The 21,541-nt window shown below is 37.5% G+C and overlaps 1 protein-coding gene across 1 annotated transcript in view; it reads right to left on the minus strand.

Annotated features, from left to right (window-relative positions):
- LOC140137845 (uncharacterized) overlaps positions 1–8,191 on the minus strand; it is a 33,928-nt gene extending 25,737 nt beyond the window's left edge. The window contains exons 1-2 of the mRNA XM_072159639.1: positions 8,053–8,191; positions 2,305–4,280 (exon numbers count right to left, since the gene is read on the minus strand). Coding sequence (XP_072015740.1) covers positions 2,305–4,257 — 1,953 coding nt within the window. The 5' untranslated portion in view covers positions 4,258–4,280; positions 8,053–8,191. The remainder of the gene's footprint in view (positions 1–2,304; positions 4,281–8,052) is intronic.
- Positions 8,192–21,541: the final 13,350 nt, after the last annotated feature.

The raw sequence follows: 21,541 nt of genomic DNA on the forward strand, positions 1-21,541 counted from the left end.
AGAAAGTATAGAGGCCCTGCATGAAATTATCGATTGGCTCCAAACAAAGGATTTGAGCCGGTGTCCTTCACCGTAGTTATGGCGGAGTGCAGTCCATTCAATCAAATGTTGTCATCAACCTATTTGATTGCAATCATGCTTTTGTTGAATGCATTTGAGTAGTCCGCCATATTTACGGGATGATATGTCAGATCACATGCAAGGCCTCTATTCTCCAAATTCATTTCCTAATGTATGTGAGAATGATACAATAATGACATGATGAACATAGTCATTGATGCATCAGTTTTAAAATAGACTAGGCGGTTACCATATTTGGCGGTTCTCGGCTGGGCGCGATTACCAAGCTGATGCTTACATGTCTATATGACAGTTTTTACTAATTTGACCTCAGATGACCCCTGGCGACCCCAAAATGACCTTCCAAAAATTTGGCTCTAAATGTTGACTGTACCCACCAAGTTTCATGCCCATACGACAGTTTTTAGTCATTTGACCTCAGATGACCCCTGGGTGACCTTGGATGACCCAAAAATGATCTAAACTTATAACTCTAAATGTTGACTGTACCCACCAAGTTTCATGCCCATATATGAGTTTTTACTAATTTGACTTCAGATGACCCGTGGTGACCTTGGATGACCCCAAAATGACCTTCAAAAAATGTTGTTTTAAATGTTGACTGTACCTACCAAGTTTCATGCCCATACGACACTTTTTAGTAATTTGACCTCAGATGACCCCTGGGAGCGGACCCCGTGTCAGATGACTTTAAAACGAACATAAACATCTTCTTGACAGGACAGAACTACACCCACCCACCGAGTTTGAGCCCCGTCGACCTAGTTTCATGCCCATATGACAGTTTTTAGTCATTTTACCTCAAATGACCCCTGGGAGGGTTCCCCGTTTTCTGATGACTTAACGAACATGAACATCTTCTTACCAGGACAGAACTACACCCACCCACCGAGTTTGAGTCCCGTAGTACCTAGTTTCATGCCCATATGGCAGTTTTTAGTCATTTGACCTCAAATGACCCCTTGGAGGGGGCCCCGGGTCGGATGACTTAACGAACATAAACTTCTTCTTGCCAGGACAGAACTACACCCACCCACCGAGTTTGAGCCCGTGCATTTACCTCGACGGCCTCACATTAGCAGTCACAGACAAAACCTAAATCTACAGAATATATCCATTACTCGTCTCGAAAGAGCTCAAAATAAATAACTTAGACAATTTTCTTGATGTCCTTTAACATGTTTCCATAGTTAACCATCGTTAGCCATGGATATCTATGCTGTAGTACTGACCGGTGACTAAGTCCGATTTATTGGGACGTTTATCGACCATCAACGAGTAATGTAAATGTTGCATATGTGTTGGTCACCAGCATGAATGAACTTACATTCCAATATCTGCTACTGCTACCTTTTTCCCTTACGTTGACTGTGTAAGAATACTACATGTTTAAAGGGGAAAGAGGGCAATGATTTTCCCCTTGAATCTGGGGATTTCTTTGTTATTCTTTTCATAAACATAGACCTGTGTGTGTGTTTTTCCCTTTTTCCCCAACATCTGTGTTGGTCACCAGCACGTGTGAACTTACATTCCAATAAATATTACATACGAAAGTGACTTATTGTATTGTCATGTAGTGTTGGTTATCAAGCTGTATCGATTGCCAACTATATCAGCCATGTTATAATATAACGCACATATGGTGCATGTAGTACTAAGTATTAGGTTGCCATGTCTTGTGACTACTACATCATAATTTAGTGAAGGTTTAATTAAGGTGAACAAAATGGGCTATTCCAGTTGAAATCCATACAACATACAGAAGACATGACCTTAATCTCCCACACAGGAGGTGTAGATATCAAATGGAGTCACAATTTAGGCAGTCCTATTTGAAATTCACACTTCATGTATGGAAGATTAAGGGTATGTCTTTCATATAACAATGTAGGGGGTGTATGGATTTCAATTGGAATAGCCAATGTATACAAAGAGCAGGGCAAGTAAAATATCAAGCTGGGCAAGTGGATTTCTATGTTGACTTGCCCGATGGGTAAGTGGACATTTAAAATTCTGTCAGGCCTGGTCAGGCTAAACTAAGGATGTACAGATTTCAAGGACAAGTTGCTGATGATAAGAATATTGGCTCCTTTGACCTATGGCCCATTTCACAAAGACTTACAATCTATCTTATCATTGATTTAATTGGAGATTACGCTTGTAAGGCTTTGTGAAACAGGGCCCTGGTTGGATCAGATTGTGTCACATCTACCTGTGTCTTACCTTGTTTCCTTCTATGGCCTCCATTTTGATTTCAACTTCTTCCGTGCAATCATCATCATCATCATCTTTATTAATTTCATCTGCAAATGTCACACTCTTATTACTTTCTCCTCGACTCAACAGATTCCTTCTGGATCCCGATTCCTGTCTACTGATCTTCCCACTTTCTGTAACAGACGGAGTAACTGAACGCTGCAAAGCTTTATCATAAAAATCAGGAGTTGGGAAATCACCTGATTCATCGTACACAAATTCTGAAGTTCTTTCACTTTGCCTTGATGTTGCCAGTTCTCTTATGGTAGAAGTTGGGGACTTTGGAAGATCTGTGTCACAATTTGTGTCACCTGATTCTGATTTAACATCATCATCAAAAGTGACAACTTTGTCAGAACCTTTTGTAACGCTTGTTTCAGACTTGGCAGTAATGTCCTCCAAAACGTTATCAGCTTCTGCCTCTACAAGAGTAGTTTCAGTTGGTGGTTCATTTTCAGTTGGCTGTTCATCAGCAGAGTCTTGGACAGCACCCTCTGAGGGTTCTACTGCTTCTGATGGACCACTTCTTTCATTATCTCCAGTGTTCCCTGAAACATTACCCTCGCCAGAGTCTTTTAGTACATTACCTATTGCACCATCTTGTTTAGAATAATTTTCATCGTTCTTACTGGATTGACTAGCATCATTATCATCTGTTTTATCAATGGATTGTCTTACATCATATTCATTTTCATCCTTTCCAGATGTTGATAATCCACTTTGGTCTGGCCTAGGCTCATGTGTCATGTTATTATCAATCACAGATTCAGCCTCAGCACCAGTATGTGTTACACTACCATCTTGTTCAACAGCTGACACTTCTGTTGTATCTTCACCTGATTTCCTAACAGGTTCATTGTCAATACCATCTTGTGACTGTTCACAAGTGGGATCTGTTGTGTCTTTTTCTGCTTCAACAGAGTTTTGCTCTAGCTCATTTTCATTTTTATCACTTGTTTCTACACTTTGTGACATGTCTAATTTGTGAGTGTCTTTGACTATATCTGTTTCTCCCAATGTGGGTGTGGTCACTTGCTCCTGTGTAGCTGGTTCCCTTGCTGTCACTGAAATATCCCCAGATGTCTCTGCTTCATTGGAAGATTCATCTGTTGCCTCTGCTTTACTGAAAGATTCATCTCTTGTCTCTGGTTTATTAGAAGATTCATCTATTGCCTCTGGTTTATTGACAGATCCATCTGTTGTCTCTGGTTTATTAGAAGATTCATCTATTGCCTCTGGTTTATTGACAGATTCATCTGTTGTGTCTGGTTTATTAGAATATTCATTTGTTGCCTCTTGTTTATTGGCAGATTCATCTGTTGTCTCTGGTTTATTGACAGATTCATCTGTTGCCTCTGGTTTATTGGAAGATTCATTTGTTGCCTCTGGTTTATTGGAAGATTCATCTCTTGTCTCTGGTTTATTAGAAGATTCATCTGTTGTCTCTGGTTTATTAGAAGATTCATCTGTTGCCTCTGGTTTATTAGTAGATTCGTCTGTTGTCTCTGGTTTATTGGAAGATTCATTTGTTGCCTCTGGTTTATTGGAAGATTCATTTGTTGCCTCTGGTTTATTGACAGATTCATCTGTTGCCTCTGGTTTATTGACAGATTCATCTGTTGCCTCTAGTTTATTGACAGATTCATCTGTTGCCTCTGGTTTATTAGAAGATTCATCTATTGCCTCTGGTTTATTGACAGATTCATCTGTTGCCTCTGGTTTATTGACAGATTCATCTGTTGCCTCTGGTTCATTGGAAGATTCATTTGTTGCCTCTTGTTTATTGGAAGATTCATCTGTTGCCTCTGGTATATTAGAAGATTCAGCTGGATCTTGAGTTGCTGAAGTTGACAGATCTTTAGAAATGGTCTGGTCTTCCATATCATTTGATGGTACATTGGTAATTTCCGGTTCAGCCATGCTTGTTTTGTTGACAGCATTCCCTGCAATGAAAGCGATATATCAAAGTTTACAATGCAATACAACATTTAAGATTGATTTTGAAGCAGCGCTTTTCCGCCCTGCCCAATTGGGCAGTTACAACACCAGTTTAGTGTGGATGGCCCCCAGTATGAATTCTGACCATCACTTAGCTCGTCAGATTAGTGTATACATAATATGTACAATAATTGTACATGCCTGGCTATTAAGTTTTGAGCTCAAATCAGCATATAACCATTATAGCCACGTGTATCTTATACCGTACTGTATACAAATGATAGTGCATTGAAAATTCTGGGTACACTATATGATAAATCAGATATTTGTGTCGTGCTTGTGAATTGATTCTTTCGGTTTTATGACATATATGTCTAATTCTGGTTCTATTCTGGTGACATGTAACATTGTGTGATGGACAAAACGTGGCAATTTTTACATCATTTTCACTGCTCAAAATGCTTAAATTTATTATAGACCATACATATCTTATCATTAAGTATTATTCTTCCAAATGCAGAGAGGTATACTGTTGCCTGCCAACCTTGCTTATGTCTGTATTAAAAAGGGAATGGGTATTTAATATAGGCTCCTAATGTATAGGGTAATCTACATTCACTGTATATAGCGCCGGAGCTGAACCGAGTGGTATTTTATGGCTCTACGGGAACTTTACGGACATAGGCAGGTAACTGGTATAGAGAATCTACAGTGTCAGAGCTGAGCTGAGCAATTTGGAATACACGCTCCACTTAATATGGATTACCAAGTTGCAGTAACTACATATTCGAACGTTTGAGGACTTGTTCTCATGTTGTGTGAACATTCTGTTTGGCATTTTTTATTGCATTAGGCCAAGTAAAATAATTAACGCGTATAACGTACCCACCTTCACTGATTTTTGGAGATTTTCAAATATTTTTGTTATTTTTCTTATTTGCTCCCTTACTTTAATTCAAATTTGTTTCTAAAATTGTTGTGATAAAAAGACATGTTACTTAAGACTGAAGTTCTTGGTTATCATTTATAAACACATTTCAAACACTTTCTTCAAGCTAGGGGTAAGGCTTTAATATAACATTCAATATTTGTTTATAACTCATAAATAAGTTACCTTGCTTCCACTTACGGTAATTTTATAAATCACCAGAAAAACAAAATAAATTAAAAGATATCTAAATGCATATTTATTTTAGAAGCAAGTACCGCACCTACCAAGCTCGTGCTATACGCTCGCGCGTCTGTCAGCATTGCTATGGTAGCTCCGCGTCTGTGCAATGGAAAAATAAATATTGCACGGACGCGGAGTGCAATAGCCCTTTTTAAATTGCAGCTGGTCGCTAAAAATAGCAGAAATAATCAATAGTAGTTGGCCAATCAAATGACAAGAAATGTTGTACGAGTTATGCAACAATTTAAAAACAAAACAGTATAGTCTCATGATAGTGCAGCTTTTCCATGTGGAAACTGCTGGAACTGCTATCATAATCCCTCTAAAATTCCATGTGCAATTGTCTCACCACAAAAATAAATCTAGTCAAGTGAAGTACATGTAGAGACGACATATTTATGAAGGTTTCCTAGACAAATCATTTAATGTCTATGTAAATATGTAGGGCCTATTGTATTTGGGTCCCATTTTAGGCCAATTTGGTCGACTAGCAAATGTGTCAAAGGCCAATCCAGTACGTTGACCAGGCAAACTTTCAAGGGCAACCCAATTAAGTAGGCTTAAAATATAACCAAGCCAATGTTCAGATTGTTCACCTCTATACCAACAAACTTTACACAGCTCCTAACTTTTAAGTTAAAATATGTTTTCCAGATATTTGGAGCGGCCTTTAACTCAGGTTTGCCTTTCATACTTATTAAATTATGACGATGTTGAGGTATATAGGGTCCTGTCTTTTGGAATTTGCAGGAGAGCTGGAGCCTTCAATCAGGAACCTTTTAGAACATAAATTACAATAGAATGCAAGAAAAGATTAAAGAATGGTCAACTAAAGGATAGAGCTCTAAAATCAATCTCTGCGTAATGTACATGAATCGAATCCATGGGTTCCCTGACTGGGCCTATGACACACATTCGATGGGTGTAGTATATGCACGACAGTCTGTCCTGTAAGCTGCAGTAGTCTCCTCTGCTGTCATTGTGATTCCAGTCACTCCACATAGCATGAGACTGAGTGAAATCAAACCAGCATGACTAGCGTGTTGCGAAGCTGAAGGCGAATGAGAAGTATAAAAAGCAGTGCTTCATGGTTTTTGGTCTTGGATTTTTACACGCATGAGTTAAAAAATTATCTTTGGGTTTTGGTGTAAACTGGCCGGGATTATGAACTTTCAGTTTCCCACACGTTTGAATGAGAATTGGATTGCATAGTTTCCCAATGTTTGGTGAGCATATTTCTCCAATATTTTGAGAAGTTGACGTTGAGTGTTCTTAATTTGTTTGGCAGTAATGTCTTTTGCCGACAGTAAGTTTAAAGTTGTAATTTTGTGTTTTGATCGCAAAGATTGGATATTTTTATTCCCGATTCAAATTCTGAACCCTTTGCAAGGGTGCAGAATTCGGCAGAACTTTGACGATAATTTTGCCTTTTATACATTCGATCCTTAATTTTGTTTCAACCGAGTCTTAAAATTAGCAAGCGCAAAAAATTGGGTACCAATTTTATATACATTGATGATTGATGACAGTTTAAAGAAATTTCTGACTGCGCAAATCATTAAGTGTGTATTTCCCATTGACATCCAAAAATGGCGTATATAAAGCCAGTCCTATACACAGGCACGGCGTATAGGACTAGCTCAAATGTAGGTATCCCAGGTGAATTCAAATTTGCCATCAAACTGCATCATTTTATATATCAAATTAAAGCCCTTGAGTAAAGAAAGCCAACACTGAAAACCTTTTTGTCATAGCACTTTCCGTAGCAAAGTTACATCTTGTCAAAGATTGACTTTCATCAAAAAGATTCTGCTAGCAAAATTCCCCATTTCAGCATTACGGGGGTGTTTCTAGATCTTAGTCTCATGACGATAGCACCTTTTTTAATGGAACTGCTATCAAAATCTCTCTGAAATTCCATGTGCGTAGTCTCTCATCACCAAAAAAATCATATATTTGGGTCAAGTGAAGTATAGACAACATATTTATGAAGGTTTCCTTCTTAAAAAGCTTCTTTTTAATTTCAATGTAAATTTGTATTGCCGGTTTAGGCCATTTTGACTGACTAACAAATGTGTTAACTGAGGTTTCCCTGTGATACCTATCAAATGGCAAGCGAGTCTAGCTATAAACCACTCGACACGACACTGCCCTTATCATCCTTATGAACTATCACCCTCCTGTCTGAGTATTTATAAATTATTAAACTGTGACTGTGTTCAAAATGAAAGTCAAAGTGTAAAGCCTAAAGGTCTGTTCATACCATGCCGCAATTGCATTGCCATTAAGGTGCGTTGCCGACATATCAATTACTTTTTGCTGCAACTCACATGACTCAATCAGACAATGCAAGTTAAAATGTATTTAACTTTTTTGCGTATTGCGATATCGCAATGCAGTATTTGTACTTGTAGTACGATGCAGTGCGGCAACGCACCGCATTGCAAAGCAATTGCTGCGTAGTACTAGCATGAACGGACCTTAACACTACATGTATCACACAGAGTGTAGGCCTATTTAACATTCGTTAAAGTAAGCTTATAAATTTTGTCCATCATGCCATGCCGTGTCATGTCAGTACATTTAAGAGAGATTATTCCACTCACCTCACTGTTACAAATTCACTTGTAAACAGTGTCAGTCTTATACTTTGTTTTCCTATTTCATCAAATGAATGAACTCACTGTGCCCGGTATGCTAAAAAGTAATCAACCTGAAAATCAACCTGAATATCAATTTGGTACTCTGGACGCCGCCATATTTGTTGTCAATTTCCCAGGCAACGCATAGCGCCCTCAAAGACTTATCTCTGACTATTCCCTGCATTTAGTTGTGAAGCAAATACATGCAGCATAATATCATGATTATTAATTTTGATTTTTTTTAACGAGGATAGGCCTACTGTCATTTCGTTAATTTTAGTGGAGAAGTGAAAAATTCCTCATGCAAAATTGTATCACTCTTAAATATAGAGGGTGATGGTGATACCGGACTCTCGCATGTGAATTTTAAAAAAATCGAAGTTTTTGCTAAATGGCAAACCGTAAAATGGTATAACTTTGAGCACTTTTCAGAGTTTTTAAACCACTGCTTCTAAAAAAACCACCCAATTATATTTCTAATTAACTCTTTTTTTATGACATTAGGTTTCCATTCTACAAATGTAAGTTGAAAAAGAATTTTTATTAATTTTGTAAGGGTGCCCTAGAGGTTAAAAATAGCCTGACCAAAGTTACCCCGCATTTGGGGGCAACTTTGGTCAGAGTATTACATTCCATGAATTAAAAAAAAAAGATCTTCGCTGTAGGCCTATTATAGGCCTATGGGCAAGTTGTTGTTTTTTGTGACATTTGACTCCTTGCAAAATTAATCACGCACACATTCTTGCTCACAAATATCGATTTTTATTTTTTCTGAAAAAATGTTAAAAAATGCCCATTTTTGGTCAAAAATCATGAGCGACTATTATTTCTTCCAAACATATTTCTTAACAAATTGACACCAAATATGACTAAAAACAATATTGCTATAGCCTACAAAAATTTGACCATTTAAAAAATATATTTGACCGACCAAAGTTACCCCGCTGACCGAAGTTACCCCATTTTACGGTATGTTCTCATTTCGTTATTATTTCACCATAAACTCGACACGAGAAGATAGATTTAGAGGCTTTGAATGCAATACTAATAGTAAATACAATAACGAAAGACTATAATATACATTGTTTGTAACTAGGCCCATGTCAATATTTTTTAAAGAGCTACACTCCGTCTGCAAGGATTTGCACTCTTTTCATGTCATTTGAAGACAATCTTAAAAGTGGGCTATATATAAACTCTCTTCACGTCCCCATCTTGAAAGTGAGGAAGACGGATGTTTTGTTTTCTTGTTTTTTCAGCAGATTTCACGTAAAATTGACATTGCTAGAAGTTTTCAGTATCTGCCAGGAAAACGACAAGGCCCTTTTAATGATTATAAAATGAACATTCGATTCTGCCCCGCGGCCCGGGATTCAATCCTGATGAGGCCGGGACTGGACACACCACTGCCACAGATTCCAGAATAGGCTTAATGCAGATCATAGGGCCTAAATTTGATTAAAAAAACCCCAAAAGGTATGTTTTGCGATAGTTAAGTTTCAAACTAAATCCTTTAGTTCGACTTGAAGCCTCTTAACAAAAGGACTGTTGTTTATATTACGCCACTGAACTTGGTTTATTCCCTTATCGTAAAACTGTTCGATACCGTAGGCTAAGCTTAGGCCTATAAAGATAGTGGCATGTAGGTCTAGGCTAAACTGGAATACTGCGATTTAGAGGAATATTGTGCTTTGGTTTATATAAATCGTTTTAAAACAATATAAAACAATCATTATTAGGCCTATTATAATAATCATACCAGTTCGTTGAATTCATACCGCAGAGATATTAATGTGATGGTATTCCGCAAGGATCAATATTAGGACCACTATTCTTTACATTTAAGATAGAACACGAATACAACTATATCACTTTTTATTCAGATATTATTCATTCTTATTCAAAGTATATACATATCCATTTTACCACTGAAAATATTCTTACACTTGATGACAGTTTTTTTTGTTATGCTTTATACTATTACCACTACATCGTATGAAAAAGTGTTTTTTTTACCAATGTTTGTTTATGCATGGAGTAGTTTTTCATATATCTATTATAAAAATCTAATCGGGACTTAACCAGTGAAGTCAATTAATCAACAGAGATTTTACCAATAAAGACAATTAGTCAACAGGAATTTAACCAATGAAGACAATTAGTCAACAGGGACTTAACCAATCAAGACAGTTAGTCAACAGGGACGACAATGACGACAATTAGTTATCAGGGACTTAAAAGGGCATTTCGTGATCCACAGCCTCATCCCCCACTTTTCTCAAAAAAAGTTGAGATTTTTATATCACTGGAAACCTCTGGCTACATAATGTTTATGTACAAAATATTTCTTGCAGATTAATTCGTTTAGGAAAGATATCGTGAAATTTGAATTTCGTTCTGGTGCACCAGAACGAAATTACAACGCATTGTCTATGGAGCAGTGTAATACACATAATCATGCATAACTCGCGAACGCAAAATCGGAATCAACTGAAATTTTGGGAATAGCTTTTTTTCGTGGATATCTAATGAAAAATGACATAAATAGAGGATGCTAGGATCACAAAATACTCCTTTAACCGATGAAGACAATTAGTCAACATGGACTTAACCAATGAAGACAATTAGTCAACAGGGAGTTAACCAATTAAGACAGTTAGTCAACAGGGACTTAACCAATGAAGACAATTAGTCATCAGAGACTTAACCGATGAAGACAATTAGTCAGCATAGACTTAACCAATGAAGACAATTAGTCAACATGGACTTAACCAATATCGAAACAAATGTTTATATTGGTGTCAGGCCTTTCAAATTGATACAATAATTAGCCCCCCCCCCAATAATGGCTTTCATTTTAACCGTTATTTGTTAAACTGCGTTTTTTACTTTTTTAGAAATCAAAGAACGTATCAAAAAACTTTTTGTAGATCGCTTTAAAATGGCCCCATCCCTTAAGAAGTAAAAAGATTAAGACTTTCAACTGCACTCACCAGGTTATTTTCCCAAATATTTCAGAACCAACTGGTTCCTTCCTCAGTGGGTGATGGTGTGTGAGATGCTGCTGAAATCAGTGTTTCTAGAAGATCTTCTACTAGAGTTGCCAGTTGGTTTCACTGATTTCAGCAAGCCTAAACTGGAGATATTTCGTACCCCTGCGAGGTGTTGATTTTGGGCTGCGGGTCTCTCCTAATGTGGATCGCATCGCGAATTTTCCTTGTATCGTTCCTGCTGTCCTTTTCCAAAATAGTAACTCCGTCCCAGTCAATATTGTGACCGGACTTGGTATGAGCAGATACAGGAGAATTGGTACTTGGAGCAACTGATTTATGCTCATTAAGTCTGAACTTGAGTTTCCTTCCGGTTTCACCAATGTAAACAGAGCTATACAATCTGTGCGTGGAATGTGGTATATAACTCCTGTTTGATCTTCTTTTTCAGTACGGTCCTTAGGTGCTACCATATTCTTACGCAGCGTGGAGAGGGGTCTAAAGGAGGCAAAAACCTTTTTGTATTTTTTTCATTAATTCCAATGACACTAATCATTCAATGCCAATAAAGAAACATTCTCGTTTCATAGCCAAAATTAGTGGAAAATAATACTATATCCAAAAAAAAAACTGCAGCCCTAGCCACGAATCACTTCGTACCCTAGCAAATATACCCTAGATACCCTGTATAGTACACAAATTCTGAACCCCATTTGCCAACAAATCAAGTTTTTCGTAATTCTTATATACTTTCCGGACGACAGCGTTCATTCATATAATAGTAAATACCATGAATACTGTACTTTCACACATTTTTTAAAATATCACTGTTTTCCGTGTCACAGAGGATAGAGCTATCAGGTTATCCGGGGTTCCGATTTTGTGGCCCAGTTCAAAACCAGGTACCATCTGATTTTGTTTTCAGGATAACATTTTTATTTTATTATTTTTATCAACGGCATCTTTATCATGTTTATAGAGGGTAGCCCAGATCAGCACTGCTTTCCACTGGATGGGGGCCCTCTTTACATATCAAAATACACAGATATTATAGAAATAACATAATTTTACACATTCATTGCAGTATATTGAGATATAATTTGTTTTATCACAGCAAGGTGTTTGATTATCAGGCATGAATGTCCTGTTTATTTAGTATAAATACAGGCCTGTATTATTCAGCACATTCACTTTCATCATCACAGTCGGTTAGGCCTACTATAACTTTCACATTTACATTTACAACTACATCAACATTTACGCCCCGACAAAGGTTTCTTCTTCATGGCACTATAGAAAATTGGGTATTGTTGTTGCTATTTGCATGTTCTTAGTTGCCTTCATTCATGATATTTAGGTCTATTCATTTATAAAATGAATATATTTTCATTGATGTTTTAGTTTTCATTTTCTTTCCCCATAGCTTCAGACGTCAGACGTATTATAATTTTTAGAATAGGGACCTTATGTTAATATTGTGCGTTTATTAATTATATTTTTCGTTTTATTCGTTTTATTCATGGACTACTCCGTAACATGCATGATGACTTCATGAAAGTTTTAAAAAGCCCACACCGCTGCTCACTTTTCGAAACTTGGTCCCTGTTTGAACATCGCGTACAATAAATAAGTATTACGTTTTCAGTAAGATAAAACGTTTTAACATTAGCATCACTGACATTATAGGAGTATCGTTTTCAATCATTAATCAATCAATTAATATTATAAAACATGTATAAGACAATATAGGCCTGTCATGCAAGAGCAAGCAAAATCTATACCCTTGGTTCATTGAAGCATGCAAATTAATATCGCATCTGCACAAAGATAAATAAAACTTCTGCAAATGTTTTTAATTGATTATGATATGCCCCTAAAGTTAAATCATTGCCTTTTACAAATGGGACCAAGTTTCAAAAAGTGAGCAGAGGTGGGGCTTTTTAAAACTTGCTGCTTTCTTCATGTTGTCAACATTTTTGGTGGATTTCAGTATGCTAGTTTTGTTACAATAAGAAAGTAACACGCCAGAGGCGAGCTGTACTTTACTGAAGAGAGAGATAAAATTAGAGATCCCCTAATTTCTTTTCAATGAAATCTAATGTCCGTTTGCGTAAGTTTTCGAGAAGATTTGGTCGCTTTTCTATATCAGCAAACAGAGCACAGAAATCTTCGTGTCCCTCGATACTGGCGTAATCCAAATACGTAAGCCCAGCCTAAAAATAAACAAAATGTAAGCAAAAACAGTCATTATTTCTACACATTGGTTTGTTTTTCTCTGGGCTGTATAAGCTTGTGTATCTTGTTCACTTTGGTTTTTGTAGCACGTAAATTTGCGTCTTGGCAAGCCTTTGGCAATAGTAAATCTTTGAAAAGGTTCATCAGTATTTCTTAGATTCATTAGAAAAGTTCTCATATAAAATCCAAACTTACTATATTTTATAACAGTGATGTTTCACATATTTTCAGGATGTGTTCCCAGTTAAACTGGTCTTAACAGCTGGTCTATCATGTGTATGGTCTTGACTGAACGACGCTATCACCTGATGGCGCCGGCCTTCTAGACCAGCTGATCATAAAGGTGAATGAGTATAGCCCTTCGTCTGCATTTATGGCATTCATGAGTGTCTGTTTAGTGTTGCTGCTTCCTTTAATTCATAATCCCAATTAATCCCAATTAAATAGCAGACGATCTCATCGAAGAAGATCAGATCTTCAATTTACATGACGTGTGTCGTTATTTACAAATGTTCCCATTCAACAAGCATGGGAAAATAGCATGCAACAGATTGGAAGAGGTTATACCTTGAAGACTCGCATTCTGCTTTCGGTTAAGGACATTATGGACTTGCTGGAGTTCGTTCTTACTACCACATATTTTGTATTTAGAGGTCAAATTTACCAACAACGAGGCCAAATCCCATTCTTGGACACTCTGTCAGGAAAGAGAATGGAAGTTTAAAGGTTTACAGAAAAAGACGTACACGGACTAATACCTCAATTATTCCAGTCGCACCATCCAGTGCATCACAAACTCGAAGTAGTGCGAACATTGTTGGATAGAATGTAGAGAGTAGTAACGGAAGAGGAGATAGAAAGATTGTTGCGGACAAAATCAGGAAAGCGTTACAACAATGCGCATATCCCGAATGGGCAGTCAAGAAAGTCAACCGAGATAAAATTACAAAAGCAACGCAGCCTAAACCAAAGAAAAGCAAAGACAAGGCCACCAGCCGAGCATTTACCACTATCCCTACATCCAAGGGGTGATGGGGAAAGTTCAGCAAATCTTTCGCAACCAGAATATCTCAACTAATAGTAAGACCGCATCTTATGCTTGAGAAAGTTGCTGGTCCATCCTAAAGATACAACTGATATTGACAATACAACCGGCTGTGTTTATCAAATCCCTTGTCACAACTGTGATACAACTTAAAGTGGTGAAACGGGAAGACTTTTGGCACTCGACAGAAAGAACACAAAGACGAAGCGGAAAGACTAAACGACAAGATATTAGAAAATAATTAGAATCAAAACAAGCAAAATCCGCCATTGGTTGAAGATGCCGAAACAGTAAGTTTGGATTTAATATGAGGACTTTAGTGACTTGCAAATAGACGGGTCTTCAACAATAGAAAACCTAGCAAGTCATGCCTAACTATAAGATACAAAATCAAAACCGGCTTCAATTGAATAAATGTGGCTTGCATGGAGACATTTATATACTTTGTGTCTTAAAATTTTACGCATATGAGTTTCTGTCTTACTGAGAGGTGTCTCAAACCAGCTTCACAGGACGTGTGTTAGGTAATGTTTTCAGGCAAGACACATGTTCTTAGAGCCAGCACTGGTTATGCCCAAAATCGATGTTTGATATCATACTAATAAACTGCGTATAAAACATTTATGCAAGTGACCTTGAGGACGCAAGGTCACATAAATATCCATGCAAAATTGGTTCTCGGACGTAGCCATATGTTCTATTTTATCGAAGACTTATTCCAAGATACTATGCTAAACTCAATTTTGAACAGTGTATCGTTAGCTTATTATGATTTATGTCCGGGTTTCAATGAAATAATAGGGCCTTTTACTGGACTGCCAATATGATAATCATTCAGGCACTAAATGTATGTATTATTTATCTATCCATACCGCAGACTTCAGGTTCCTCTTTGCACCACCACGAATAAGTTCACAGGAAACTCCACTGAATCCCTTAGAAGCCGCTTCATGCAACGGTGTTCGTCCCTTGAATGGGGTAAAATAAAATGTAATCTTAATTTTGTTTTGTGTACCTGGTACACTCATAGAAATTGTTCGTTGGCATTACTCAGTAAGTTGATGTAAGTCGTTGCGGCAACTTTCCGAGTAATGCCAACGCGTACAATTTTGAGTAGCGCTGGCTCGATATCATTATGTTGGTCTTACTTACTTTATTGAGTTGTTACTACTCAGAAAATGAAACTAGGTTAGCATAATTTTCTAGAGGTGTGCTATAGTATACAAAATTTTGCACTGATTACAAAAATAAATATTTGAATACTGCTAATTGTGCAGAAAATGACCCAATTACGTGAATTAAGTAACAAAGTACCAAATTGGAATAACTCAAAACAATAAGTACCAGTAACTTAATATGAACGAGTTACATCAACTTACATGTTGAGTTACTATAACTCAACTAATTGGTTCTTTGAGCCTTGTTTATTTTTCTAAGTTCCCTGAAGTTGAATTCAGAAGTTGGCATTCCTTAAAAAGTTGACGCAAAGACTTACATCAACTTTTTAAGTAATGCCAACAAAGTTGATTAGTTGACGGAACTTTTGAGCTTCTTCAGCATTTTTTAAGTTCGGATAACTAAAATGAATTTTGTTTTGGCAACTTTTACACTATTTTTGAGTTGTCCAAACTTACTCCTTTTGAATTGCGCCAACAAGGCGAACAAGTCATTTCTATGAGTGTAGTAACCAACATAAGGGAGTGAAAATTAAGAGAGGCGCTACTTCGATCGCAAAAGTGAGGAGAGTGTGTGCTCGGTACCTGCGTAAGAGTCTGTTCGACAAAGTTGATTGTGAATATGTGATGATATGAATGAGCTATAATGTGACGTAGCTACGAAAAGGATGATTGACAGCGACGTATATGGTTCATTGGGCGGAGCCATTATGCCCATATTAGGCTTTATATACTTCATTAATATATTCTTGTTCATTGATTGGTTAAAAGTGGATCACATGACCAAAAATAGTTCTACCATCAGTACTCCTATCCGTAAATAGTACCTCTAAGCCGTAAATAGTATTTTCAATGTCCCGGATGAGCCGTAAATAGTACCTCCAAGCCGTAAATAGTACTTTTGACCATGCCATCCGCGTGCGCGCATTCGATGCGACGGAACAGTTCACGCACGCGAAACTGCCATAGCGTCATTTCGCGCTGCTGTAATTGGTTAGCCCGATTTTAGGCTATTCGATTTTTGAAGGGTAGGTTGTGCTTAAATTAGCCGTGCTGTTCACTCAGGATAGAAGCGGGAGAGTCAAAACGTCAAATAATTTTCTTTTATCAAATCAATGAACAAAGAACATATTAATGAAGTATATAAAACAAATATATACTGCCTTTATTCGAAGTTCTGGTTAAAACTATGGTCCCTCGTTGAGATCAATTAATACTATTTTCCTTCGGGGCTGCGCCCCTCAGGAAAATAGTACTATTGATCTCACCTCGGGCCCATAGTTTTAACCAGAACCTCTCATGGCAGTATATATTTGTATAATGTTATGCAGTCGTCTCGCTCTGCGAACGGTATAACAAAGTGACTGTCAGATCTATTACGGGATGGCAGCAGACAGATTGCAACTGCCCTCTGACCCTCTATGTATGTCACGTACACAGACCGTGACCTGGGTCGACGCGTACAAAGCAGGGGATGCGACTGTGCCACAGGTCTTGTCCTCGGGATCAGTATAGGCAATTTGTACAAAGTACCACTAGCCTGCCTACATGGGCTATATTACGCTACAGATCGATTACAGTTTGGTTCACCTCAAGTTTGGTAGTGACGTATGTGTGTATTTCGCTGGCCGCAGTAGTATCGAATCGGGCGCGTAAAGTTAATCGCGCAAAGCGTACATTCACGCGTACAAGGCCGGGTTGTCGGTACGCTTATGGCGCAACCGCGAAAAAGTATTGACGTCACTACCGAACTTGAAGCGAACCAATGTATAAAGAATAAAAGATAGGATTTTGTCTTTTGCCTATCCAATAAGCTCCAATACCGTGTCATAATTTTTGATAGGTAAATCTGCTTTTTCCAGAAACAAAAATAAAAGTTACTTTTGTGAGGACATCCCCTTGTTTTAAAATGAACGAAACCGTCACGAACATCTAAGACGCTGAATCATTGAAGATCAACAAGCGTGCCGCCGTTGCATGGCGGCGCGGGCACTGTCTTATATCTATTAAGTATCCACTATCGTGTCATATGAAAACCAATCAAATTGCGTGTTTTCTTAACAATACACACCAACTGAATAAGAATTTGGAATATTTTACCTTCGTTTTTGCTGAAGGGGGGGGGGGTGGTTGGTAATAATACATTAAATCATTTTGACGAATAGCAGACAACCGTCTACGACTGACTGCAGAAGACGAGTTACCGATATTTTGCATAATGCCCCAGCATACTTTCCTGCCGCTTGCCGCTGCGGCAAGCGGCAGGGCGTTTCAACCAATGACACGCCTTGATTGTGTCAGTTTGTCTGCAATGCGCGTGCGCCACGCCGCTCAGCGGCAAGCGGCAGGGTAGTATAAAACCAGCTTTAGTCACTAACACCGCGCTCGGTGAATCGGTTAATGTAGGCCTTGTCCTACAGGGGTGTAGTTACGATTATTTATCAATCATGTGTAAATTACCTCCCGGTCTGTCACATTGGCATCGGCACCTCCTTCCAGAAGCACTGCACAGACCTCTTCATGTCCTTCAAAAGCTGCTTCTCTCAAAGGTGTGTAATTATCCTGTGTTCAGAGAAATGAAGCAAAAGCAAGAGTTAGTGTGATCATGGTGATAGAAAGCTATAAAAAAAATTGACGTATTGGACCACTGATATTTCAGAAGTTGTTGAAATACTTTATAGTTTGTGTTTAATTCAGTGAAGAATTTGAAAACTATCATCTTTATTTATTACAGAGGTATTATTGTAGAAAAATGGTCGTATTTGGAAACTTAAGGTCAACCATTAGGAGCCTAGCAGGAGGGAACAAAACATGTGGTTTCTCATTTCTTGCAATACCACAAACATTTAAAGCAATAATGCGTGATTTGCATAAAGAATAGATTCCTATTTGTGTGCATCCATATCAAAACGATGCACTTGTCGGCTGCTACATGTGTCTCATTTCACATAATAACTAGGAATAAATACAAGGCTCATCTCAAGTGGAGGTCACTTCAAATCATCCCCAAGTCACACGGGCTAGGAATACAGAGAATATTCTTTAACCATGTGACTTGGTGATTATAGGAAGTGACCTCCAATTGAGATAAGCCTGGTATTTATTCCTAGCTAATATGTGAAATGAGACACATGTAGCAGTTGACAAGTGCATCGTTTTGATATGGATGTACACATTTAAATGTTAGTTTTCACTGATAGTTACTGATCACATTGTCCCCTTTTAATTTCGAGCCAAACAAATGAGGTAAAACGAAGAAAATTGCTATTTCATTCCAGCACCTACAATGCGTGTATCAGTTCGCTAAACGTAATATTGTCATGAATTTTGGCGTAGTTTACACAACTAGGGGTATAAAACAAATGGTTTTTTTTTATAATTCTAACAATGTGTGTCTCCATTGGTCACTTAACATGATGAAACAATTCCAAAAGTTCGATTTCTTATCAGGGAAATCAACTTTAAATAATTATCAAAGACAAGGCAAATTGGTATTTTCGTATGAAAATTGACTTGAACTCAAAGCCCCTGTACAAACCAATAGGAATTTTACGAGCATGTCCCCTTTGGCAGACGTGAGAAGTGCAATAGATGGAATTGCTCCGATCGAGAGAACTTCGCCGAATTGTTGACCCAACTTTTTTCGCCAGGCTGCTCAAGAAGGGGGGGGGGTCGCTATTAAATAATAAATACTATTTATTACTACTGACTCGCGCCTCCACGAGCTACGCCCATAGTCTACGGCCACAATAATATCAGGTTTTCTATAATGATCGATCAAATCATTGAATATAATGAACAATGAATCAAGTGGTACGGAAGTACAGCGAATGTTGATCGATGCAAGTGGGTTGGGCGATAGTGTGTTGGTCAAAATCACCTTTTACCCGAATGCACAACACAAATACACAGTTTGATTAAGCTAACAAAATCTAAGTCTTGAATTGAAAACAAAGTATGATTGGTACATAACAACAATTGCATAAACATGATAAATACAATAAAATCACACAATCACAGTTTTATCTTAACCAGCGGTTTTCTTGTTGGGGATCCTAGACACACCACTGCCACAGATTCCAGAATAGGCTTAATGCAGATCATAGGGCCTAAATTTGATAAAAAAAAACCCCAAAAGTTATGTTTTGCGATAGTTAAGTTTCAAACTAAATCCTTTAGTTCGACTTGAAGCCTCTTAACAAAAAGACTGTTGTTTATATTACGCCACTGAACTTGGTTTATTCCCTTATCGAAAAACTGTTCGATACCGTAGGCTAAGCCTAGGCCTATAAAGATAGTGGCATGTAGGTCTAGGCTAAACTGGAATACTGCGATTTAGAGGAATATTGTGCTTTGGTTTATATAAATCGTTTTAAAACAATATAAAACAATCATTATTAGGCCAAGTAACAAAAATAACATGTATATCGTCCGGACTTTTTCAAAAATCGGTGAGGGAGGTCCTTATTATTTGTTATTGTGTTATTTTTTTACCATTCATTTCTGTCTAAAATTGCAATTGCAAAGTGTTTGTCAACACATCATCAAATTGGGGAGGCCCCCAGATATTTTTGTTATTTCCCCAAAGCCCTACCCCTAGCTTGAAGAAAGTGTTTGCAATGTGTTTATAAATGATAACCAAGAACTTTTGAACATGTCTTTTCATCACAACAATTTTAGAAATAAAGTAAGGGAGCAAATAGGAAAAATAACAAAAATATTTGAAAATCTCCAAAAATCGGTGAGGGCGGGGACGATATACATGTTATTTTTGTTACTTGGCCTTAGGCCTATTATAATAATCATACCAGTTCGTTGAATTCATACCGCAGAGATATTAATGTGATGGTATTCCGCAAGGATCAATATTAGGACCACTATTCTTTACATTTAAGATAGAACACGAATACAACTATATCACTTTTTATTCAGATATTATTCATTCTTATTCAAAGTATATACATATCTATTTTACCACTGAAAATATTCTTACACTTTTAGATGATGACAGTTTTTTTGTTATGCTTTATACTATTACCACTACATCGTATGAAAAAGTGTTTTTTTTACCAATGTTTGTTTATGCATGGAGTAGTTTTTCATATATCTATAAAAAAATCTAATCGGGACTTAACCAGTGAAGTCAATTAATCAACAGAGATTTTACCAATAAAGACAATTAGTCAACAGGAATTTAACCAATGAAGACAATTAGTCAACAGGGACTTAACCAATCAAGACAGTTAGTCAACAGGGACGACAATGACGACAATTAGTTATCAGGGACTTAAAAGGGCATTTCGTGATCCACAGCCTCATCCCCCCACTTTTCTCAAAACAAGTTGAGATTTTTATATCACTGGAAACCTCTGGCTACATAATGTTTATGTACAAAATATTTCTTGCAGATTAATTCGTTTAGGAAAGATATCGTGAAATTTGAATTTCGTTCTGGTGCACCAGAACGAAATTACAACGCATTGTCTATGGAGCAGTGTAATACACATAATCATGCATAACTCGCGAACGCAAAATCGGAATCAACTGAAATTTTGGGAATAGCTTTTTTCGTGGATATCTAATGAAAATGACATAAATAGAGGATGCTAGGATCACAAAATACTCCTTTAACCGATGAAGACAATTAGTCAACATGGACTTAACCAATGAAGACAATTAGTCAACAGGGAGTTAACCAATTAAGACAGTTAGTCAACAGGGACTTCAGATCTCACACCACCAAATCAGAGTCCCATAGAGATATGTGCTAAATGTGCCTTAAGAAAACGTCATTTTTTCTTCACAGGAGCGACTCAGTTTTAAGCGGCAGCTATGATGGTTGAAATCAGCCCTTGCCTGATCCCTCTGGCTGGGAAAAAATATAGGTTGACCGTCATTATTTTTTACGACTGACCCTCGAAGTCTACGATGTCTAGGAATTGCCTATTTTACAGGCAAAACCATGCCAGTGTTTCTGTAAAGAAAAGGCTGCTTAAAATCATTAAAAG

Source organism: Amphiura filiformis, chromosome 17, assembly GCF_039555335.1.
Source record: "Amphiura filiformis chromosome 17, Afil_fr2py, whole genome shotgun sequence".
In the NCBI taxonomy this organism is placed as follows: domain Eukaryota; kingdom Metazoa; phylum Echinodermata; class Ophiuroidea; order Amphilepidida; family Amphiuridae; genus Amphiura; species Amphiura filiformis.